General features: G+C 46.1%; 1 protein-coding gene across 1 annotated transcript in view; it reads right to left on the reverse strand.

The window, feature by feature from the left end:
- Positions 1 to 21,071, reverse strand: part of LOC143776123 (uncharacterized) — a 152,089-nt gene that overhangs the window by 102,925 nt on the left and 28,093 nt on the right. The window contains exon 2 of the mRNA XM_077265151.1: positions 13,960 to 14,022. Within this exon, the coding sequence (XP_077121266.1) occupies positions 13,960 to 14,022 (63 nt within the window). The remainder of the gene's footprint in view (positions 1 to 13,959; positions 14,023 to 21,071) is intronic.

A 21,071-nucleotide genomic window follows, 5' to 3' on the forward strand; every position in this document is an offset into this window, starting at 1 on the left:
ACTGTCATTGTTGGATTGTTTTCCGCTTATTCTCCCTCTTGTATCGATACTGGATTATATTATATACAGTATGTACGGGAGTCGTAAAGGGCACAATCCTGTAAAGCACACTTTGCTGTAGCATTCATGTCACACATGTATTATTATGGGATATGTGGGAGGGCAGCTATATTGTCTATAGGATTTGTGTGCCCAGGCTGCATCTTAGAATTATTATGGTTCTGGTCCTAAAAGTACTCAAAGAGGTTTTCACTAATAGGACAGGTCCTTCTTAAAGTAAATGTTCGGCCCTGATAAAATAAACAAACCTATACTCACCTCCCGTGCCGGCTCCGTTCCAGCGGTATCGGCACTCGCGGTCCCGATGCTGTGATGCCCAATCAGCGCTGGCATCACTGTCTCCGCCTACTCTCGAAATGAACATGAAGAGGAAATCAATGATCAGCTTCAGCCCTGACTTCTGCTTCATGTTCAGTTTGTACGAGGGCGGGGGCAGTGACATCAGCGCTGGTTGGCCGCCAGGCATCACGTGTCATTCCACTGCGTCACAGCCGGGGACCGCGAGTGCCGACACCACTGGAATAGAGCCGGCATGGGAGGGATGGGAGTGATTTCAATGTGACACTGTGATTTCAGTCCCATGTGACACATATGTAGCCGTGCAGCCCTAGCCTTATTCTTACATAATAGATTTTATTTGACAGTGGAACACAGCCATGTCTCTTATACATCAGTACAGAAAGAAATGTTTGATTTATGTGTATAATTTTCTCCTGGGATGAGATAATGGCTTACATCAAATACTGCTGACATTGCTGACAAATTTAGTTGAACATTCTTGGAATTTCTGACAACAAATAGGCTTCATCTGGCTCCTGTATGTGGTTACAGAATCCTAGGAGCACTTGCTCTGACATGCTTCCTTAGACTCAGTTGCAATTTAATGTTATAGTGCGAAATACAGTATTTATAATATAGACATGTACTGTATTTAAGTGACATGTATAATGTCGTCTTCATGGAGACTTTAGTTTAATCCATAGCATTTTCCTGATTTTTTTAATATGTCCATTGAACAGGAAAAGCTTTTTGCACAATACCATTTTTACAGATATTAAGATTCAACACCACAATATTGAAAATGTAGAAGGATTTTAATGTCATAATTATAAGACCAAGGTTACCACCTTCAAATCTTACTCTCCATTGCATAACCTACCTGCTCCATCCATTTCCTGGTTAAAAAATAATGAAAAATAAAGTAAAAACAGATGCCATATTCATGTTAAATGAAATGAAACACTGCATCAGTAGTTTCTAACCTTGAGAGCCACATTCAGCTCTGATAGATGTCACGATCCACATTCAGCAGGAACACTCCCAGTTACGCCATAGTGACACCAAGAGCCCCACTTTCTATGACAGCAAAAGCTTTCCCACTGAGAGCACACTGAAACCTTGTGCCCCCTCACTTACAGGCAGTATATTTACATCCAAGGGTTCCCACTTTACTCTCTTTCAGTATTGTAGCACTATGCACTTTCACCATCCTATCACACCCAGCTTCAAGCACCCCTATAACTGGCAGTATCATCCTATCCCACATTTACTATATCTATGCTCCCCACTAGTATATGCGCATCCATGTCTGCTTTTCTGTGCAGCACTACCCACAGAAGTCACCACTACGAGACCTTCTCTTCAGTAGCGTACCGCCAATGGTGGCAGGCCACGCCACTGCTACGGGACCCGTAAGCTGGGGGGCCGTGTCAGCGCCCACATCAAGCCCCCACTACGCCCATCAGCACAGAATGATAGGGATGGAAGAGTCTGCTGACACTCTCTTCTCCATCATTATTGCTCACACTGATGGCCGGATAGGGGGTTGACGTGCCAGAACAGTGAGTACAATGATGTACAGTAATTACAGTGCGCCCACTGTTCTGACATGTCCAGCGCTTCACACCACAGGCTCAACATACCGGAGCATCAGGTGGAACGACGAGAGGTATTCTATTGTTTTAAATCAGTGACTTGTGGCCATAATAGTGTGGCACCTCAGGAGTTCGGGTACCACAGTAGTGCTGCCTTCCTCTCGGGAAGGGTAGTGCTATGCCTGGAGACAAGAGGGATCCATTTGGCAGGTTATCCCACACACAACACATTATAACTCCAGGCCAGGAGGGGGAGCTCAAAACCCTGTTTTTGGGAAGCTTCCCTGAGATATATAGATCCTGGTCTGGAGGAGGAGTCATGTCAGTCAGAGTGAAGAGAGACAGGAAGGGAGCAGAGCAGTGATTGAGGGCTTAAGTAGGCTGCGATTGGGCCCCCTAGGAGCCAGAGCGCAGAAACCGGGAGCCCGAGGTTGTGAATAACTGCAAGGTCCACAGCAGAACCGGAGGGCATAGGACTACACGTAAACTGCCCGTACAACACCTGAGGTACAGCAGCAGTTAGAGCTGCCTACCGTGCAGGTACTGTCCCAGAACACGAGAGAAAAGGGGACCTTGCCAGCGAACTACAGGGAGCAAGGGACCAGGAAAGTAGCGCATAGTGGAAGGCTCCCAACCTGACCTGCCAAGGGGATTTCTGCTTGTTTCTGGGCTGCCTGGACTCCTTCTGTACCTGTTGCCATTACCGTGGACTGTGGCCTGCTACCACCAAATGTCACGCTCACGCCCTGACTGGTGGGCGGGAGCCAGGGAGTTGTGGCCCCACTGTGCCACAAACAAGACTACCCTGGAAGTGGCGTGACTAGGACAGCTGCCTTGGTGTTCGCTGGAGCCTTTGATGGCGAGGTCAGGCTTGTGTGGCAGGCAGCTGCCAAGTGCCACTCCAGGGCGGTGTCTGGCTGTGGCTACTGATCCCACTTGGAGAACAGGAACACTAGAACAGGTGCGAGCATCAGGCATGGCTGGTAGGCACGGCTGAGACACAGGGCTGGCAGGCATGGCTGAGACACAGGGCTGGCAGGCACGGCTGAGACACAGGGCTGGCAGGCACGGCTGAGACACAGGGCTGGCAGGCACGGTGCATGAAGGAACAGGTAGAGACCTGTTCACACAGCAGATGCTAGTACAAATGCAAGCAGGAAGGAGTGGAGTATGACGGAACAGGTTTGGACCTATTCACACAGGAGGTGCAGGTACAGATGTGTGGCACCCCAGGAGTTCGGGTACCACAGTAGTGCTGCCTTCCTCTCGGGGACGGTAGTGCTATGCCTGGAGACAAGTGAGATTCCCTTTTGTAATAATTATATGGGTACTACGGAATCTGATAGCATGGGATAAAGCCAGTCTGAGAACAAAGTTGCAGCAAAAAGATGTATTTACTCAAAAACAGAAATGTAAACAGAACTAACAGATATTTCTGCAATTGTAACGAGGGCCTCAGCTCTATATAGAAAATAGCCAACAGGATAGCAAACAAAACATAGTACAGATATTTCTGCAATAGTAACGAGGTCCTCAGCTCTATATAGAAAATCACAGCAAACTGAGTAGCGGGGTGTGACCGCTAATGTGAACCAGTCCAGCAAGGAAATTATGTGGAAGCAAACAAGACACTTGAACGAGGAAGTCCAATAAGGTTGAAGTGCAAATGCACACAGTATTTAAATGATGAAGTCCAGCAAAGCTAGCTCACACGTGTGCACAGTTCTTGTTAGTAGGAGTCCAATGGTTCACAGATGATGCGTCATGTGAATGACGTCCTAGAAAAGAGAGGACAAGGGGAGAAAGAGGGAGAGCGCCATCTAAGCGTAGTAGATGAGTAGATCTTTCTTGGAGAGATAACACAGCTTGAATCTTGCTCACCTGGTGTGGTTGTGCAAAGAGGCACAACACTGGGAAAAGTTTAGTACACAAAGGAAATCCTTCCACTGGTGTGCTGCCAGTCGCAGCAGTTCCAGAGGCGAGAGGTAGCTGAATGGGGTGAGGCAGACCACCGAGTAGTGAGCAGCAGAAGCAGGGAGTTAACCAGCAAACAGGCAGATGCTCAGGAGCCAGCAGCACAAAATATTCAGGCACAGGTGAACACAAGACCCGGACTTAAATAATCAGGACAGACAGGAAGTTCCATGACAGGGCGAGATCCAAGACTCCATCTTGGATCAGGGCGAACAGACACCAGGAAAGTCCGGAATCCTTACACCTTTGGTAGGTTATCACACACACAACACCTTCTAAATCCAGGCCAGGAGGGGGAGTTCAAAACTCTGTTTTAGGGCAGCTTCCCTGGATAAAGATCCTGGTTTGGAGTTAGTACAGACAGTCTGTGTGTGAGGACAGACAGGGACGGAGCACAGTGGAGAAACAGGACTCCAGTAGGGGACTAGGAAGGCCTCCAGGGAGTCAGAGCGCAGTAGCTGGGTACCGGAAACCCAAGGCTTTTGTGGACTATAATACAAAGAGCAGAGCCGGAGGGCATTGAATTACATGGACTTTGCCCATATTTACCTGTGGCACAGCAGCACCTTGGAGCCTGGAGTCACCGTGAAAGGATGCAAGTAGGCACGGCTCAAGCTGCCTGCCATACAGGTACCTGTCCCTGGACAGGAGAACGAATAAGGATTTTGCTTAGGACACTTAGTGGCAGTAGGGACCTCAGAGACGGTAAGCGCATAGTGAAAGGCTCCTACCTGACCTGCCAAGGGTATTCCACTTGTCTCTGGACTACCTGGACCTCTAATTCACCTGTTGCCGGTGCCCTGGACTGTGACCTGTCACCCACAAGTAAACCAGGTAAAAACTTACAACCTGTCTCCTCCATTTATTCACCGGCCTTACCATCTATGCCACACACCATAGGACCCCTTGGGACCCAGCTTCACCTGTGGGAAGTGTAACATCTGGGCTGCCGCAACATCCCCCAGGGGACCCCTCTAATGCAGCGTCGGTCCTCCTATTGACCGAACTCCACAGGTGGCGTCACGACAAACTTTGTATATTTAACCACCTTTAACGTTGATGCCCAGGGCCACGGACCGGGTCGCAGCCACCGTGACATCCCCCTTTGCGACCTGACCCGGTACTGAGTATCCCACTGCCCTGTGGGCGCGTCAGATGCAAGCAGGAAGGAACAGGTTGGGACCTGTTCACACAGGGGGTGAACCACAAGGTATGTGGAGAGGTGCTGCAGCAAGAGATTCTGCAACAGCAAGAGCAAAGCAGTGCGAAACCGCAAGGTATGCAGAGAGGAGCTGCAGCAAGAGATTCTGCAGCAGCAAGAGCAGAGCGAAACCGCAAGGTATGCGAAGAGGAACTGCAGCAAGAGATTCTGCAGCAGCAAGAGCAGAGCGAAACCGCAAGGTATGCGGAAAGGAGCTGCAGCAAAGTGGAATGGAGCAGAATCGCAGGAGTGCAGAGCAGAGGTAGAAAAGTGGTTCAGAGTGAACACAAGTAAGCACACAGTAGGGAAAGACGCACAGACAAGGAGACAGTGGTAGGACAGAGTTCAGACAAGGTAATGGAACAAGACAAGTTAGAAAAAAAGACACAGGGATCAGGATATTCTGCCTCCTGCAGGGCAGACAGACAAGTACAAGGCAAGGCACAGGAACAAAGACACAGGGACCAGGATATACAGCCTCCTGGAGAGCAGACAGAGAATATCAAAGCAAAGCTAGGAGTAGACCCTCCAGAGAAGGAGGAACACAGAGCAAGGCCTGGCAGCTCTGAAGCAAACCACTAACTGAGTTAACACATTGCACAGGCCCAGTCCACAGGGTGGAGCTGCCCTAATTACTGGAGGCCTCTTGGTAATTGGTCAGGAACTAATGATGTGTCATTCGCGAACGATCTGACACAAAGAGCCGGCTCCCTGCTGTGAATGATGGGAGCCGCCACGCCAGTGAGACCCACTAAAGTCCCTGAATGGCTCTCACTGGTCGTAAAATTCTGGACTTTGGCAGGCGTAACCCTGCAAAACTCCACCCATTCATCAATTTAATTGGTTCCTAGCAAGTGGGCGGATTTTCTGCGGTAGGTGGGCGTAGTTTCGGGCGCCTGAACACACATTCAATGGGTATCCATTTAGGATCCAAAAAGAGCCGTTTTGTGAGCCGAAAGAGCCATCTCTTTTTGATGAGCGGAGCCATGAGAGCCGGATCACCAAAAAGAGCCGGACTGCCCATCACTATCAGGAACACATTAGACAGGTGCAACCTGATTCCATAAGAACCAGAGAGTTCTGGCACCACCCCCTATGCACACAACCAGGAAGCAAGCAGAGAGCAGAGGCACAGAACATAAAGCCGGCAACAGACAGAACACAACATGACATGGAGCAGTGAGTAAGACGGTGTGTGAGGGATGGGAGGCCATGCAGTGATGCCGGCAGAGTTGTTACACCAGTAAACCAGGTAAAAACTGCAACCCTGTGTCTCCCATTATTTACCGGCAACATATCATCCCTGCCATATACCTTGGGAGCCCTGGGGACCCCGCTTCACCTGTGGGAAGTGTCACCATCTTGCTGCCACAACATCACCCCAGAGGACCCCTTTAAACAGCGTCAGTCCCTATTGACCGCAAGTGGCGTCACGAAAATAGACTTTCACAATTCCCTTAAAAGACCTTTCCCCTTTAATTAAGTCCCAGGGCCACGGACCAGGTCGCAGCCACCGTGACATCCCCTTTATGTGCAACTGGACCCGGTACCGAGTATCCCCATTGCCCTGGTGGGTGACTCAATAGCGTATGGAGGACCATGGGGAGTGCATTACATTGTATGGAGGACCATGGGAAGTGCATTATATTGTATGGAGGACCATGGGGAGTGTATTATATTGTATGGAGGACCATGGTTAGTGCATTATATTGTATGGAGGACCATCGGGAGTGCATTATATTCTATCGGGGACCATGGGGAATGCATTATATTCTATGGAGGACCATGGGGAGTGCATTATCCTATATGGAAGATTAAGGGAGCGCATTATACTATATGGAGGATTAAGGGGGTGCATTATACTATATGTAGGTTTATGGGGCCAATTATGCTATGTGGAAGGTTATGTTGGGCCATTATAATATTTGGAAGGCTGTGGGGGGTTATTATATTATATGCAAGCAATTATACAGTATGAAGGTTTGTGCCCGGTTTATCATACTTTGTGGAGGGAGGGCTAGTGTGGGCCATTATACAGTGTGGGGCTATTATACTGTATGTAGGCTCATTATACTGCATGGAGGGCTGTGTGGGGGTCACAGTTGGGTGATCATACTGTGTTGGGGTCACCATACTATGCCTTGGGAGTACAGTAGGATCATTATACTGTGCATGAAGAGGCTAATGTGGAGGTCTTTACCATGGCAGTATCACACTGTGTTTGGGAGGCGCTTTTTATTAGAGCAATGAAAGAGGAATTTAGGACTTCATCAGGAAGAAAATTACTATGTAAAGGCTGGAAGGTTGTGAAATATGCTCTTCTGTGACCCCAGCAATTATTATTTTTTCTTGTGGGGGAGGGCAAGGGCAATTAGAACTTCTACTATGGGGCCCCATAATTTCTATGTATGCCCCTGCCGCTTTTCATAGTTGCTAAGCCTAGTGCTAATGCCTCAACTGCCAGATAGCTGAGAGCTACATAACATGGGCTTACGAGCCACATGTGATTGGGTACCCCCACACTACATAACTCATATGCAGATGTCTTCAGTGAATACACAGACTGGTAGATAGGATTTTCCTGATGCAGAGTAGATTCTGTTTGCTCTCTCAATATTTTACCACTTTTAGCCTGTTTTTATTTGCACATGTCCCATTTGTCTGCTCTATTCAGAGGAATAGATCCATTATATCACTTATGCAAATAGAGGGAACCATTGAGATGTTATGGGCTCTGTCTGGATTCTGTTGTTGTCACGACTCTGTTGTCGTGTGTCCCTTGACCGGGAACTCCTTCGCTGTTCCTAACGCTAGGGGTGCCCTAGCTCACCCTGTTCCCCAGATTAGTTTTGCTGGTGAAGAAGCCAAGGTCACGTACAGGGCCAGCGCCAGCACCCGGGCAAGTGCCGGGACCCTGGCGAGATTGGGGGGCCAGTCACGCTGTCTGGGATACAGGGACTCACCCCCCCTGCTAGCACCGACTCACCCCCCCACCAGCGCCGCTGTATTAAACTATACCGACGTCTATGACGCCGGTACAGTTCAATGCAATGATGGAGGAGAGAACGTCAGATTACGCTCCCTCTCCCATCATTCCCCTCTGCCCCTGACACTGCGGGTACGTGAGGACATCATATCATTGCGTACCTGCTGTGTACCGGGCAGACTGCAGCCGCTGAGATCGGAGCCGAGCCTGGCACACCGGGAGCAGCACGGGGCATGAGGAGAGGGGAGGATTGTGTGAGTTTTTTTTTTTAAATCTATCAATGAGTGAGTAACTGGATTGTGGGGCCATTCTCGGGGGGGGGGGGGGGGGGCTACATTATATTCTATGAGGGGTTGTATTATATTCTATGGGGCCCGGGGGCGCTATATTACATTACATTCTATGGGGGGCTGTATTACATTCCATTCCATGAGGGGGCTACCATATATTATATATGCAGGGGCTGAATTATACTATATGAGGGGGCTGCATTATACTATATGAGGAGGGCTGCATTGTATTCTATGGGGGGCTGCATTATACTCTATGAGGGGGCTACATATATTATATATGCAGGGGCAGCATTATACTATATAAGGGGGCTGCATTATATTCTCTGGGGGTTACATTATACTCAGGGGGCTACAATACATTCTGTGGGGTGGCTGCATTATACTCTGTGAGGTGGCAGCATTATACTACAGTATATGTGGGCTGCATTATACTGTATCGAGGACTATGGGGAATACATTATACTATATGAAGAACTATGGGGTGCATTATACTATGATAAGTGAATTGTACTACATGGATGACTATGGCTGTGCATTATACTATATGGAGCAGTATGAGGAGTGTATTATACTATATGGAGTACTGAGCAGTGTAGTTTAATATATGGAGGACTATGAGGAGTGTGTTATACTATATGGAGGACTGAGGAGTGTATTATACTATATAGAGGACTGAGGAGTGTATCATACTATATGGAGGATTGAGGGGTGTATTATACTATATGGAGGGCTGTGGTGAACATTATAATATATGGAGGACTATGGGGTGTATTATACTAAACAAACAAAATGCAGCCTATTCATCAAGTTGTATGCATAGAGGTGCTGCTCACAAAATTAGAATATCATCAAAGTTAATTTATTTCAGTTCCTCAATACAAAAAATGAAACTCCATATGATATAGTCATTATAAACTTAGTGATCTATTTCAAGTGTTTATTTCTGTTAATGTAGATGATTATGGCTTACAGCCAATGAAAACCCAAAAGTATTCTATAATGTTGATTTGCCTCTAATATTACAGGTACTGATACCCTGAGACCTGTGGACCTTAGATCACCAGAGTTAGCCATCTGCTAAAGCACAGGATCTACACGTCACCTACTCCAAGAGTGACACAGTGCAGAAACGCCACTATCAGGACTTATTTTCCAGAACACACACGTGAACTAGTAAGTGACTAAGTGACCAATCATTACTATATATTAGGTCGGACTCGGAGTTCCACTTGCGAGAGCCTCGCATCACTTCACCCTGCACAGCCGCCAATTCTTTGGACAGGAGTGTGCAGCTGCATAGAAATACGGATGTTTCGGGTGATGCAATGCAAGGCTCTTGCATAATTGGCATGTAAGGGGTTGACTTATATAAAGCCCCTCTGCTTTATGGGCTTTATGGTATTGTAGAATTTACAATAGCTATCATCACTCATGTAAGAAGTGAAATCTGGCATTGTACTATACCTATATTTCTCTGCTGTATCTGTGCATCATGAATTATGGTATGTGTTAAAGGGAAGGGCCGACTGAGACTCTTTCGCCCGGGGCCCTCAAAAACCTGGAGCCAGCCCTGGCCACGTACCTTGCCTTAGCTCCTGAATCTGCCCTCAGTCTGTACCCTTCCCCCACCCAGGGAAGAGGGGAGTGGTAGTGTACCGCAATGCACCAACCAGAGTAACAAGGTAATATGAACAGGGGTAATGAAAAATACCAAACATACAAATATACTCACACATATAACAGAAGAATGCATCGGGGAGTGGAGGATGGGGTTAAACCAGAGTAGGAGAAGAAAGGGAATTATCACACACTCAAAACCTAGCAACAGTCACAGATAAATCCACGAAACGCATTCTCCAACAATAACCACTAACAACCTCCAGCCATGCAGCATAAGCTACTCTGACAATGAGTGCTAGCCAGGACCCAGATTATATAGGAAATGGGAGTGGCTATCAGTGCACAGCTGTGAACCTAATTGCTCCAAGAGCTCTCAACAGAGCAGATTAACCCCTGCACTGCCAAAATAAATTTACACCATTTAATAAGAAGGTGAAGTGCTTCTTAGCAGTGCTGGAGTAGGATAAATCAGACGCTGTGATCTTCTGGCTCCTCTCTGTCGCGGTTAGGCTACGTTCACATTTGCGTTGTGCGCCGCAGCGTCAGCGCCGCAGCGCACAACGCAAACAAAAACGCGGCAAAACACACGCTAAAACGCTGCGTTTTGCGCCGCATGCGTCCTTTTTGGCCGAAAGTTGGACGCAAAAAAAATGCAACTTGAAGCGTTTCTTGCGTCCAACGCTTGCGGCCATGCGGCGCAAAACGCAGCACAACGCATGTCCATGCGCCCCCATGTTAAATATAGGGGCGCATGACGCATGCGGCGCCGCTGCGGCGCCCGACGCTGCGGCGCTGACCGCAAATGTGAACGTAGCCTAAACCCATGACAGTTGTGTGTTCGCTTTTTATAAGGGAAGAAAAAGCAAATTATGCAGAACTTTTTCATCTGTTCAAAAAAAAATGCAAAACAGAACTTAGGCTAGGTTTACATCGCGTTAGGGCATTCCGTTAAACGGATCCGTTAAACCGATGAGCTAACGATGTGTCCCAAATTGTCTTATTTTTTCCGATCGCGCTAACGTATTTATTAACGCATGGTTGCATTGCGTTAGCAATAGAGTTCAATGCACAGTGAACGCTCCCGTTCTCTGTGAGTTCGTCGTAACGTACCCGAAAACGCAATAGTCCGCATTCGAAGGTGTGCATCATCGCTTACGCTAATTGAAGTCTATGGGTGTGTTAACAGATCCGTTACATAGCGGTAGTGCCGCTTAGCAGGGCGGATTATAATAGGGTCAATCTGGGCGGTAGCCCGGAGCCCAGTGATGTCGGGGGACCCTGGGCTACCACTCAGATTGCCCGCCGCCATCAGGGCATTACTGCCCTGACTGGCGTATGGGCCCGGTGGGCAGAGGGGGCCCGCATCGGGCCCCGTCTCATCTGCTCACCGGGCCCCTACCGGCGCTGCGGCAGTTAAACACTATTGATGTGCGGGCGTGCGCCTGCAAGTCAATAGTTAACAGCCGCCAGGACGCCGGAGGCTGGCAGCTGACATCAGCCGCAGCGTGCACATCGCCGGCATCTGATGTCATTGTCAGTCGCCGGCGAGTGCGCGCTTCAGCTGCGAGGAGAGAGCTTCGCTGCTGGAGCGCGGACAGGTGAGGAAAACTTTTTTTTTTTTTATTGCGAACGGCAATCCGGGGGGCCCAGGCCAGTATGCTGGACACTGGGGGCAGAGATGCTGGACACACTGGGGGCAATATGCTGGACACACTGGGGGCAATATGCTGGACAAACTGGGGGCAATATGCTGGAGACACTGGGGCAGATCGCTGGACACACTGGGGGCAATATGCTGGACACACTGGGGTCAATATGCTGGACAAACTGGTGGCAATATGCTGGACACACAGGGGGGGGCAATATGCTGGAGACACTGGGGCAGACTGCTGGACACACTGGGGGCAATATGCTGGACACACTGGGGGCAGGATGCTGGACACACTGGGGGCAGGATGCTGGACACACTGGGGGCAGGATGCTGAACACACTGGGGGCAATATGCTGGACACACTGGGGGTGGAATGCTGGACAAACTGGGGGCAATTTGCTGAACACATTGGGGCAATATGCTGGAGACACTGGGGACAATATGCTGGACACACTGGGGGCAATATGCTGGACACACTGGGGGCAATATGCTGGACACACTGGAGGCAGGATGCTGGACACACTGGGGGCAATATGCTGGAGACACTGGGGACAATATGCTGGACACACTGGGGGCAATATGCTGGACACACTGGAGGCAGGATACTGGACACACTGGGGGCAATATGCTGGAGACACTGGGGCAGATTGCTGGAGACACTGGAGCAATATGCTGGACACACTGGGGGCAGGATGCTGGACACACTGGGGGCAGGATGCTGGACACACTGGGGGCAGGATGCTGGACACACTGGGGGCAGAATGCTGGACACACTGGAGCAGAATGCTGGACACACTGGGGGCATTATGCTGGACACACTGGGGCAGGATGCTGGACACACTGGGGGCAGAGATGCTGGACATTGGGGGCATGCTGGACACTGGGGGCAGAGATGCTGGGCACACTGGGGGCAGGACTGGAGACAGATGGGGCAGGATTGAAGACATGGGCAGAATGTAGATACGGGGCATGATTGGAGACACGGGGCAGAATGAAAGACATGTGGCAGGATTGGAGACAGATTGTGCAGGATCATGGGGCAGGATGGATACGATGGAGACTGATGGGGCAGGATGGGGAGATCATATGGGGCAGAATGGATACTCATGAGGGCAGGATGGGAGAACATATGGCTGGAGCCAGGAATGAGATACACGGGGCCAGGATGGGGGATATTATTATTACCATAGGGGCTAATTAAGGCATATTATTACTGCAGTGATGTATTTATTTTATTTTTTGAGGACACTGTTTTAAATGGGGGGGCGGTCCTGTTACTGTGTAGAGTGACACTATGTTGCCTCTTTCTCTTCATGTGGTGTAATGTAGAAGTTAGGAAAAATTAAGTAATGTGTTCTGCAAGCGGAGCTCGAGATAACTGTGTTATTTCCTGCAGAGATGAGTCCTGGCTGGACTCATCCAGGTGACGAGATGAAAGGACTTCACCTAGAGACGTCACTGGTGAGTCAGTGTTACCTATACACTGACACTATACACTGTATACTATGTACAGAGGTCCTGTGTATAATGTCACCAGTGATCTCTGTATTACCTCTACACAGACACTGCGTACTAAGTACAGATCTCCTGTGAATACTGGCACTAAGGGCTCATTTCCACATGCGAGAAACACGTCCGAGTCTCGCATGTGGAAACCAAGCTCTGGCGCCGGCACTTTGGAGCGGAGCGTGTGGCTCCATGTGTTCCTATGCGGCCGCACGCTCCGCTCTGGAGTGCCGGCGCCAGAGCTTGGTTTCCACATGCGAGACTCGGACGTGTTTCTCGCATGTGGAAATGAGCCCTTATGGTGATAGTATTGTGTTTTTTGTTTTTTTTCTTCCTAACTGAAGGGTAAATTGACTAGATCAATGGATGTTTGACAGGTTATAGTTTCACACAGCAACTATTTTTCTGGAATAATCTGGTTCAGGTATATGATGACCCCGTCGCATGACCCCTTCACATGACCGGGGGGCCCACAGTGTCTGAACAGCCCGGGGCCCTGGCTACCCTTAATCCACCCCTGCAGCTTAGAAATGGATCCGTTAAATGGATGGCACCTAACGCAATGTGAACGTAGCCTTAGATGGACACAATAATAACAAATGGGGTCCCTCTGATACAGTTTGCATCAATAATGCAAAGGTCCATTTAGCACACAAATTCTGTTTGTTTGTTCTATTAAGAGTAACAGACAAAAAGACGTTGTAAATGGAAATGTGAACATAGACTTTGGCATTTTTAAAACTGAAGAACTAGAAAACTAATCTACAGGATAGGGTGGTGAGCATAAAATGTACCTGGTCATAGAAATACAGAGGTCCTGCCTTCAGCATCATGGATGACATTGGTATTATTACACACTAGAAAAGATGTAAAATATAAATTATTTTGAAACTTTTAATACCTATAAGACACAAAACATATCTGTACACTGAAAGTTGGTCTCCTCCAGTGCTATAATTGCATTTCTGCAAGATTCAATACCAAAACCCAGCATTCCATGTGGGCTCAATGTCTGCACAGATACTGGAAATTATGGTATATTATAGGCTCTCAGATCATTGTAAAGACAATTTCATATATAAACAAACAAAGAGGCAAAAATAAGTATTTTGATGCTATTTCGAATAAAATATCGATATAACTGCTAGTACTCCAACGCACACAGAAATAATCCAAGAAAAAGGGTATCACTTTGCCAACACACCCAAAAACCCACTAACATAATAAAAAAAAAAAATAATAAAATTTATTAAAGAAAATATAATGCATATTGAAAAATACAAATGTATAAGTCTATACACATATATGCATTCATTGTTCATACATGCAACCATGATAACTCATACATGCCAGTAGATTCAATAGAAATTCATTTAATATGTAAACATTTAGTGTCTCCCAATTCCATACTACCTCCTCATTCTATCCTCTCTCTGCCAGTGTCCCTCAAAGCTCTATCCTGGGACCCAAACTCTTCTCCATCTATACCTTTGACTTGGGACAAATCCAATGGCTACTAAGACCACCTATATGCTAATGACACTCAAATCTACCTTTCTGGCCCAGATGTCATCTCACCACTGTCCAGAATCCCAGAGCGTCTATCAGACATATCCTTCTTCTCACGATGCTTTCTAAAACTCAGTGTGGATAAAACCAAACCATGATCTTTCCTCCATCTCATTCAACCCCATTTTTCTTATATGTAAATGACCTCCTCCAGGCTATGGGGTGGACTTTGCCTGGAAGATAACTCTGCCTCCAGAGTTTATTATAAACGGGGGAGTTATCAGTGTGAGACATGTAACCAACAAAGAACAGGAGAAATTAAATTTGTCGTCTTGCAAATGTAAGGATGTGGACTGTATTACCCGGTTCCTGCCCCTGAAGACAACAGACACACTATGTGAATACAGTTGTGCAGTTTTATATGTGAAATAGTGTGTCTAATGGAATGTATTATGGTGATGTACTAAGCATATAGTGTTGGAGCATAATGTAAATATAGCATAAGAATAAGCTTAGGACAGCAGGCTATAGAACAGGTTAGCATGTAGACAGGAAATAGGTTAGGATTAGCCCAGAGGTAGGGCACAAGTGCTTATAAGATGGGTGCTCTTCCTGTTTGAGGGAGTTCAGTGTCAGCCAGGGAAGTGTGGAGGAGAGTTCAGGTTCACTGGAAGGGTTGCCAGGAGTAGCATGAGCTAAAAGTTCAGGGCAGTGGCAGCCAATTCCCTTTTGGACATTCCAACAGCATCTGGAACCTATGGGTCGGGCCAGGTACCATTTGGCGGACCTGGTCTTCTGACATCATGAAGTCGTTGGATATGGAGTTACACAAGGAACAAGTGGCCAGTCCAGGTGCTCTGCTGGAGTGGACAACGAATCCCTGTGGCTGATGAAGTCAGCTGGCTTGGAGGTAGTTCAGAATGAGGCTATGTTCACACGATCCTTTTTTTGATCCTTTTTTTTTTCAGGTCCTTTTTCCATGCAGGGTACAGTCCAATGTTACTCTATGGAAAACAAAAACCGCTGTGCCCACTATCCTTTTTTTCTCAGGCAAATCCGCGAGGATTTGCCTGCAGAAAAAAAAGAAGTACCATGTCACTTCTTTCTGCGGATTCAGCTCCTGTTTTCAACAGGCACCAATAGGAAAGTGCTGTTGAAAACCCGCAGAGGAATCTGCAGAAGAAACTGCAGGAAAATCAGCAGTGCAGTTTTGCACTGCGGGTTTTCCAAATCAGGACCTGAAAAAAAAAGGATCAAAAAAAGGATAAAAAAAAGGATCGTGTGAACATGGCCTCAATGTATGACAGAACAGAAGAGTAGTTGTGCTAATGAGAAAGGAAATGCGAATTGCTGAGTCTTATTTCACCTGCACCCAACTCATGAGCTTGGACTGCTTAGTAAAAGTTTGACTGGTGTCCCATGCATTGTGTGCGAAAGCTCCGGAGGATGGAAGCCTGGAGGCAGCAGAGACCTGTGTCATACAAGTGAGTGTGAAGCACCCCTATACCGTTCTGCTGCACTTTAGACAAACACATTGTATTGCAACCCTAGATAAAAGACAGTGGAAAAGGGAGTTAGCGAGTAAATATACAAAAATGTAATACATGTATAGAGTTGTGCTCAAAAGTTTACTTTACCCAGCAGAATTTCTGCTTTCTTGGCCTTTTTTCAGAGAATATGAATGAGAACACCAAAACTTTTTCTCCACTCATGGTTAGTGGTTGGGTGAAGCCATTTATTGTCAAACTACTGTGTTTTCTCTTTTTAAATCATAGTGACAACCCCCCCGACACAAATGCCTCCCAGCCTTCACTCAGGGCCTCCGTGCGCCACCTCCATTTCCTTCCTGAACATACCCGGTGCCTGCGCTGTAAGTTTTTTTCAGGCATGCGCAGTTTACGCTGCCCTTCGACTCCCATCACATGATGGGAACTTACAGCGCAGGCGTCAGGGACATTCAGGAAGGAAGTGGAGGCGGCGCCCGGTGCACGGAGGCCCTGAGTGACAGCTGGGAGGCGTTCGTGTCAGGGGGGAAAAGACATGCCCCCCTGACAAACTGCAGGTATGAGGGACAAATTAAAAAAATGATTATTTCAGCGTTTGCAGAGACCCGAACTAAAAGAGCCACCTTGACAGAATGCAGAATTAGTGCTGCACAAGATGGCTCTTTTAGTTAAAAACTCCTGGGTGGGCGGGGGTGACAGGTTCCCTTTAAGTAACCTATTAATATAAGGACCCTATGAGGAATGAAGGTCTTACCGGGACAGTGAGGGAGGATTCAGGCTGGAGCAGAATGGTGGAGAGACTACCTTATATTATAAACAGTATATGTATTAAACTTTTGTATATTTACTCGCAAACTCGCTTTTCTCCAGTCTTTTATATAATTGTATGGAGTGAGTCTCCTAGGTCATATGGCTCTTATGCACTCATTGATGGTGCTTATACCCACCCACCCTATGTATCTGGGTTTATGTCTATTTAAATATTACAACCCTGTCTGCATGTGACATGGCAGCTGAAGCTGAGAGGAACCTGAAGATGTGTTAGTTATAATCAAACACAGCTCTGCAGTGATATCAGGGGAGCAGAGAGCGACCATTACACATCACACTGGTAACTTTCCCTTCATGTAAAATAAGCTCTGGGGGCAGAGTTATCTTCTAGGCAGCAGAGCCTGGAAGATGACATTTATATAAAGTGATATAAGATGATTTATCAGCAACATAGCATCTGATATGAGGCAAACAGGTATCACTCTCCTCAGTAGTATGTAACCTACAGGCGCTTCTCACAAAATTAGAATATCATTAAAAAGTTAATTTATTTCAGTTCTTCAATACAAAAAGTGAAAGTCATATATTATATAAAGTCATTACAAACAGAGTGGTCTATTCCAACTGTTTATTTCTGTTAATGTTGATGATTATGGCTTACAGCCAATGAAAACCCAAAAATCATTATCTCAGTAAATTAAAATAATTTAATTAAACACCTGCAAAGGCTTCCTAAGCGTTTAGAAAGGTCCCTTAGTTTGTTTCAGTAGGCTCCACAATCATGGGGAAGACTACTGACTTGACTGATGACCCCTAAAAGGTAACTTTTATTGACAGTTATTTAAAGATATCACATGATAGGCCAGGATACAGTACATATTAAAATATTTATAGAGGCAAATGCATAAATTATAAGGAAAAAGGGGGCAGTAGGGAAATAAAAAAACGTAGAGACAGGGGATGAATAAAACAGCATGTGGGCCCAATAAATCCCTAATGGATGCTTTACCTTGCAGTGGAGGTTGGCGCCCCCACTTCACGATGCCTAGTGCTACAGTCCTTAACCCCCAAGGGTGGTTTGCATCTTAATGACCGGGCCAATTTTTACAATTCTGACCACTGTCCCTTTATGAGGCTATAACTCAGGAACGCTGCATGGATCCCGGTGATTCTGACAATATTTTCTCGTGACATATTGTACTTCATGTTAGTGGTAAAATTTCCTTGACATTACTTGCATTTATTTGTAAAAAAAAAGGAAATTTGGTGAAAATTTTGAAAATTTTGCAATTTTTCAACTTTGAATTTTCATGCCCTTAACCCCTTCATGACCTTGGGATTTTCCATTTTTCCATGTTCGTTTTTCGCTCCCCTCCTTCCCAGAGCCATAACTTTTTAATTTTTCTGTCAATTTGGCCATCTGAAGGCTTATTTTTTGCGGGACAAGTTGTACTTTTAAACAACATCATTGGTTTTACCATGTCGTGTACTACAAAACGGGAAAAAAATTCCAAGTGTGGTGAAATTGCAAAAAAAGTGCAATCCCACACTTGTTTCTTGTTTGGCTTTTTTGCTAGGCTCACTAAATTTTAAATCTGACCTGCCATTATGATTCTCCAGGTCAGTACGAGTTCATAGACACCTAACATGAGTAGGTTATTTTTTTATATAAGTGGTGAAAAAAATTTCCAAACTTTGCTAAAAAAAAATAAAAAAAAAATTGTGCCATTTTCCGATACTCGTAGCGTCCTCCATTTTTCATGATCTGGGGTCAGGTGAGGGCTTATTTTTTGCGTGCCGAGCTGGTGTTTTTAATGATACCATTTTGGTGCAGATACGTTCTTTTGATTGCCCGTTACTGCATTTTAATGCAATGTCGCGGCGACAAAAAAAAGTAATTCTGGCGTTTCTAATTTTTTTCTTGCTACGCCTTTTAGCGATCAGGTAATGCTTTTTTTTTATTGATAGATCGGGCGATTCTGAAAGCGGCGATACCAAATATGTGTAGGTTTGATTTTTTTTAATTGATTTATTTTTATTGGGGCGAAAGGGGGGTGATTTAAACTTTTATATTTTTTTTATTTTTTTCACATTTTTTTTTTTTACTTTTGCCATGCTTCAATAGCCTCTATGGGACGCTAGAAGCAGGCACAGCACGATCGGCTCTGCTACATAGCAGCGATCATCAGATCGCTGCTATGCAGCAGAAATGCAGGTGTGCTATGAGCGCCGACCACAGGGCGGTGCTCACAGCTACTGGGGATCAGTAACCATAGAGTTCTCAAGGACCTCTATGGTTACTATACAGAAGCATCGCCGACCCCCGATCATGTGACGGGGTCGGCGATGCGCTCATTTCCGTCCGCCCGGCCGGAAGCGCCGGTTAAATGCCACTGTCTGCGTTTGACAGCGGCATTTAACTAGTTAATAGCGGCGGGTGAATCGCGATTTCACCCGCCGCTATTGCGGGCACATGTCAGCTGTTCAAAACAGCTGACATGTCCCGGCTTTGATGCGGGCTCACCGTCGGAGCCCTGCATCAAAGCGGGGTATCTGACCTCGGACGTACTATCCCATCTGAGGTCAGAAAGGGGTTAAATCACAGAGATATGTCACAAAAAATACTTAATGAGTAACATTTCCCATATGTCTACTTTACATTAGCACAATTTTGGAACCAAAATGGGGATATGAACACTCACACAAAATGCACCACACACTACCACGTGCTTGAACACATATACCACCCTCAGCGCACATTTCACCACACATACACCAACCTCGCCACATAAAAGTCGAAACACAAAAGTCACCGCTCAAAACTCGCCACGCGCAAAATTCGCCACATGCAAAACTCACCACATACAAAACTCGCCACATGCAAAACTCGGCTCACACAAAACTCGCCACACGTGCAAAACTCACCTCATGGAAAACTCGCCACACGCAAACTCGCCAAGCGCAAAACTTGCACACGTGGAAAAATTGCCACATGCACAAAAGTTGCAACACATGCAAAAGTTGCCTCACACAAAACTTGCACCTACTCAAAATGCACCACACATAAAACTCGCCATGCGCAAAACTCGCCATGCGCAAAACTTGCTACACTAACCTGTCACATGCAACTCGACACACAAAAAGTTGCTACACGCATGTCGCCACACAAAACTCATCTCACAAAAGTCGCTACATGCATGTCGCCACACAAAACTCAACACGCACAACTTGACACATGAAACTCGCCCTAAAACACACACAAGTCTGGTATTATCCTTCAAAAATAAAAATCTGAGACCCAGCCTATTTAATGACCTGGCCGTTTTTTGCAATTCTGACCAGTGTCCCTTTATGAGGTAATAACTCAGGAACGCTTCAACGGATCCTAGCGGTTCTGAGATTGTTTTTTCGTGACATATTGGGCTTCATGTTAGTGGTAAATTTAGGTCGATAATTTTTACGTTTGTTTGTGAAAAAGAAATGGAAATTTGGCGAAAATTTTGAAAATTTCGCAATTTTCAAATTTTGAATTTTTATTCTGTTAAACGAGAGAGTTATGTGACACAAAATAGTTCATAAATAACATTACCCACATGTCTACTTTACATCAGCACAATTTTGGAAACAATTTTTTTTTGCTAGTAAGTTATAAGGGTTAAAAGTTGACAAGCGATTTCTCATTTTTACAAGAACATTTGCAAAACTATTTTTTTAGGGGCCACCTTACACTTGAAGTGACTTTGAGGGGCCTATATGAGAGAAAATACCCAAGTGTGACACCATTCTAAAAACTGCACCCCTCAAGGTGCTCAAAATCACATTCAAGAAGTTTATTAACCCTTCAGGTGTTTCACAGGAATTTTTATTATATGCCTATTCAGTCTATGCCTGATGAAGAGGCCTGAGTAGTCTCAAAAGCTTGCAATTTGTTACCATCTTTTCAGTTAGCGATTAAAAGGTATCAACCACTGAGGACTCTCAATTCTAAATATTTTTTTTTTTTAAATGAACATTTAACTTTTTTTTCACAAAAAATTTACTTCAGATCCAATTTGTTTTATTTTACCAAGGGTAACAGGAGGAATTGGACCCCAAAAGTTGTTGTACAATTTGTCCTGAGT

The sequence above is a fragment of the Ranitomeya variabilis genome, chromosome 5 (genome assembly GCF_051348905.1).
Source record: "Ranitomeya variabilis isolate aRanVar5 chromosome 5, aRanVar5.hap1, whole genome shotgun sequence".
NCBI classification, from domain to species: domain Eukaryota; kingdom Metazoa; phylum Chordata; class Amphibia; order Anura; family Dendrobatidae; genus Ranitomeya; species Ranitomeya variabilis.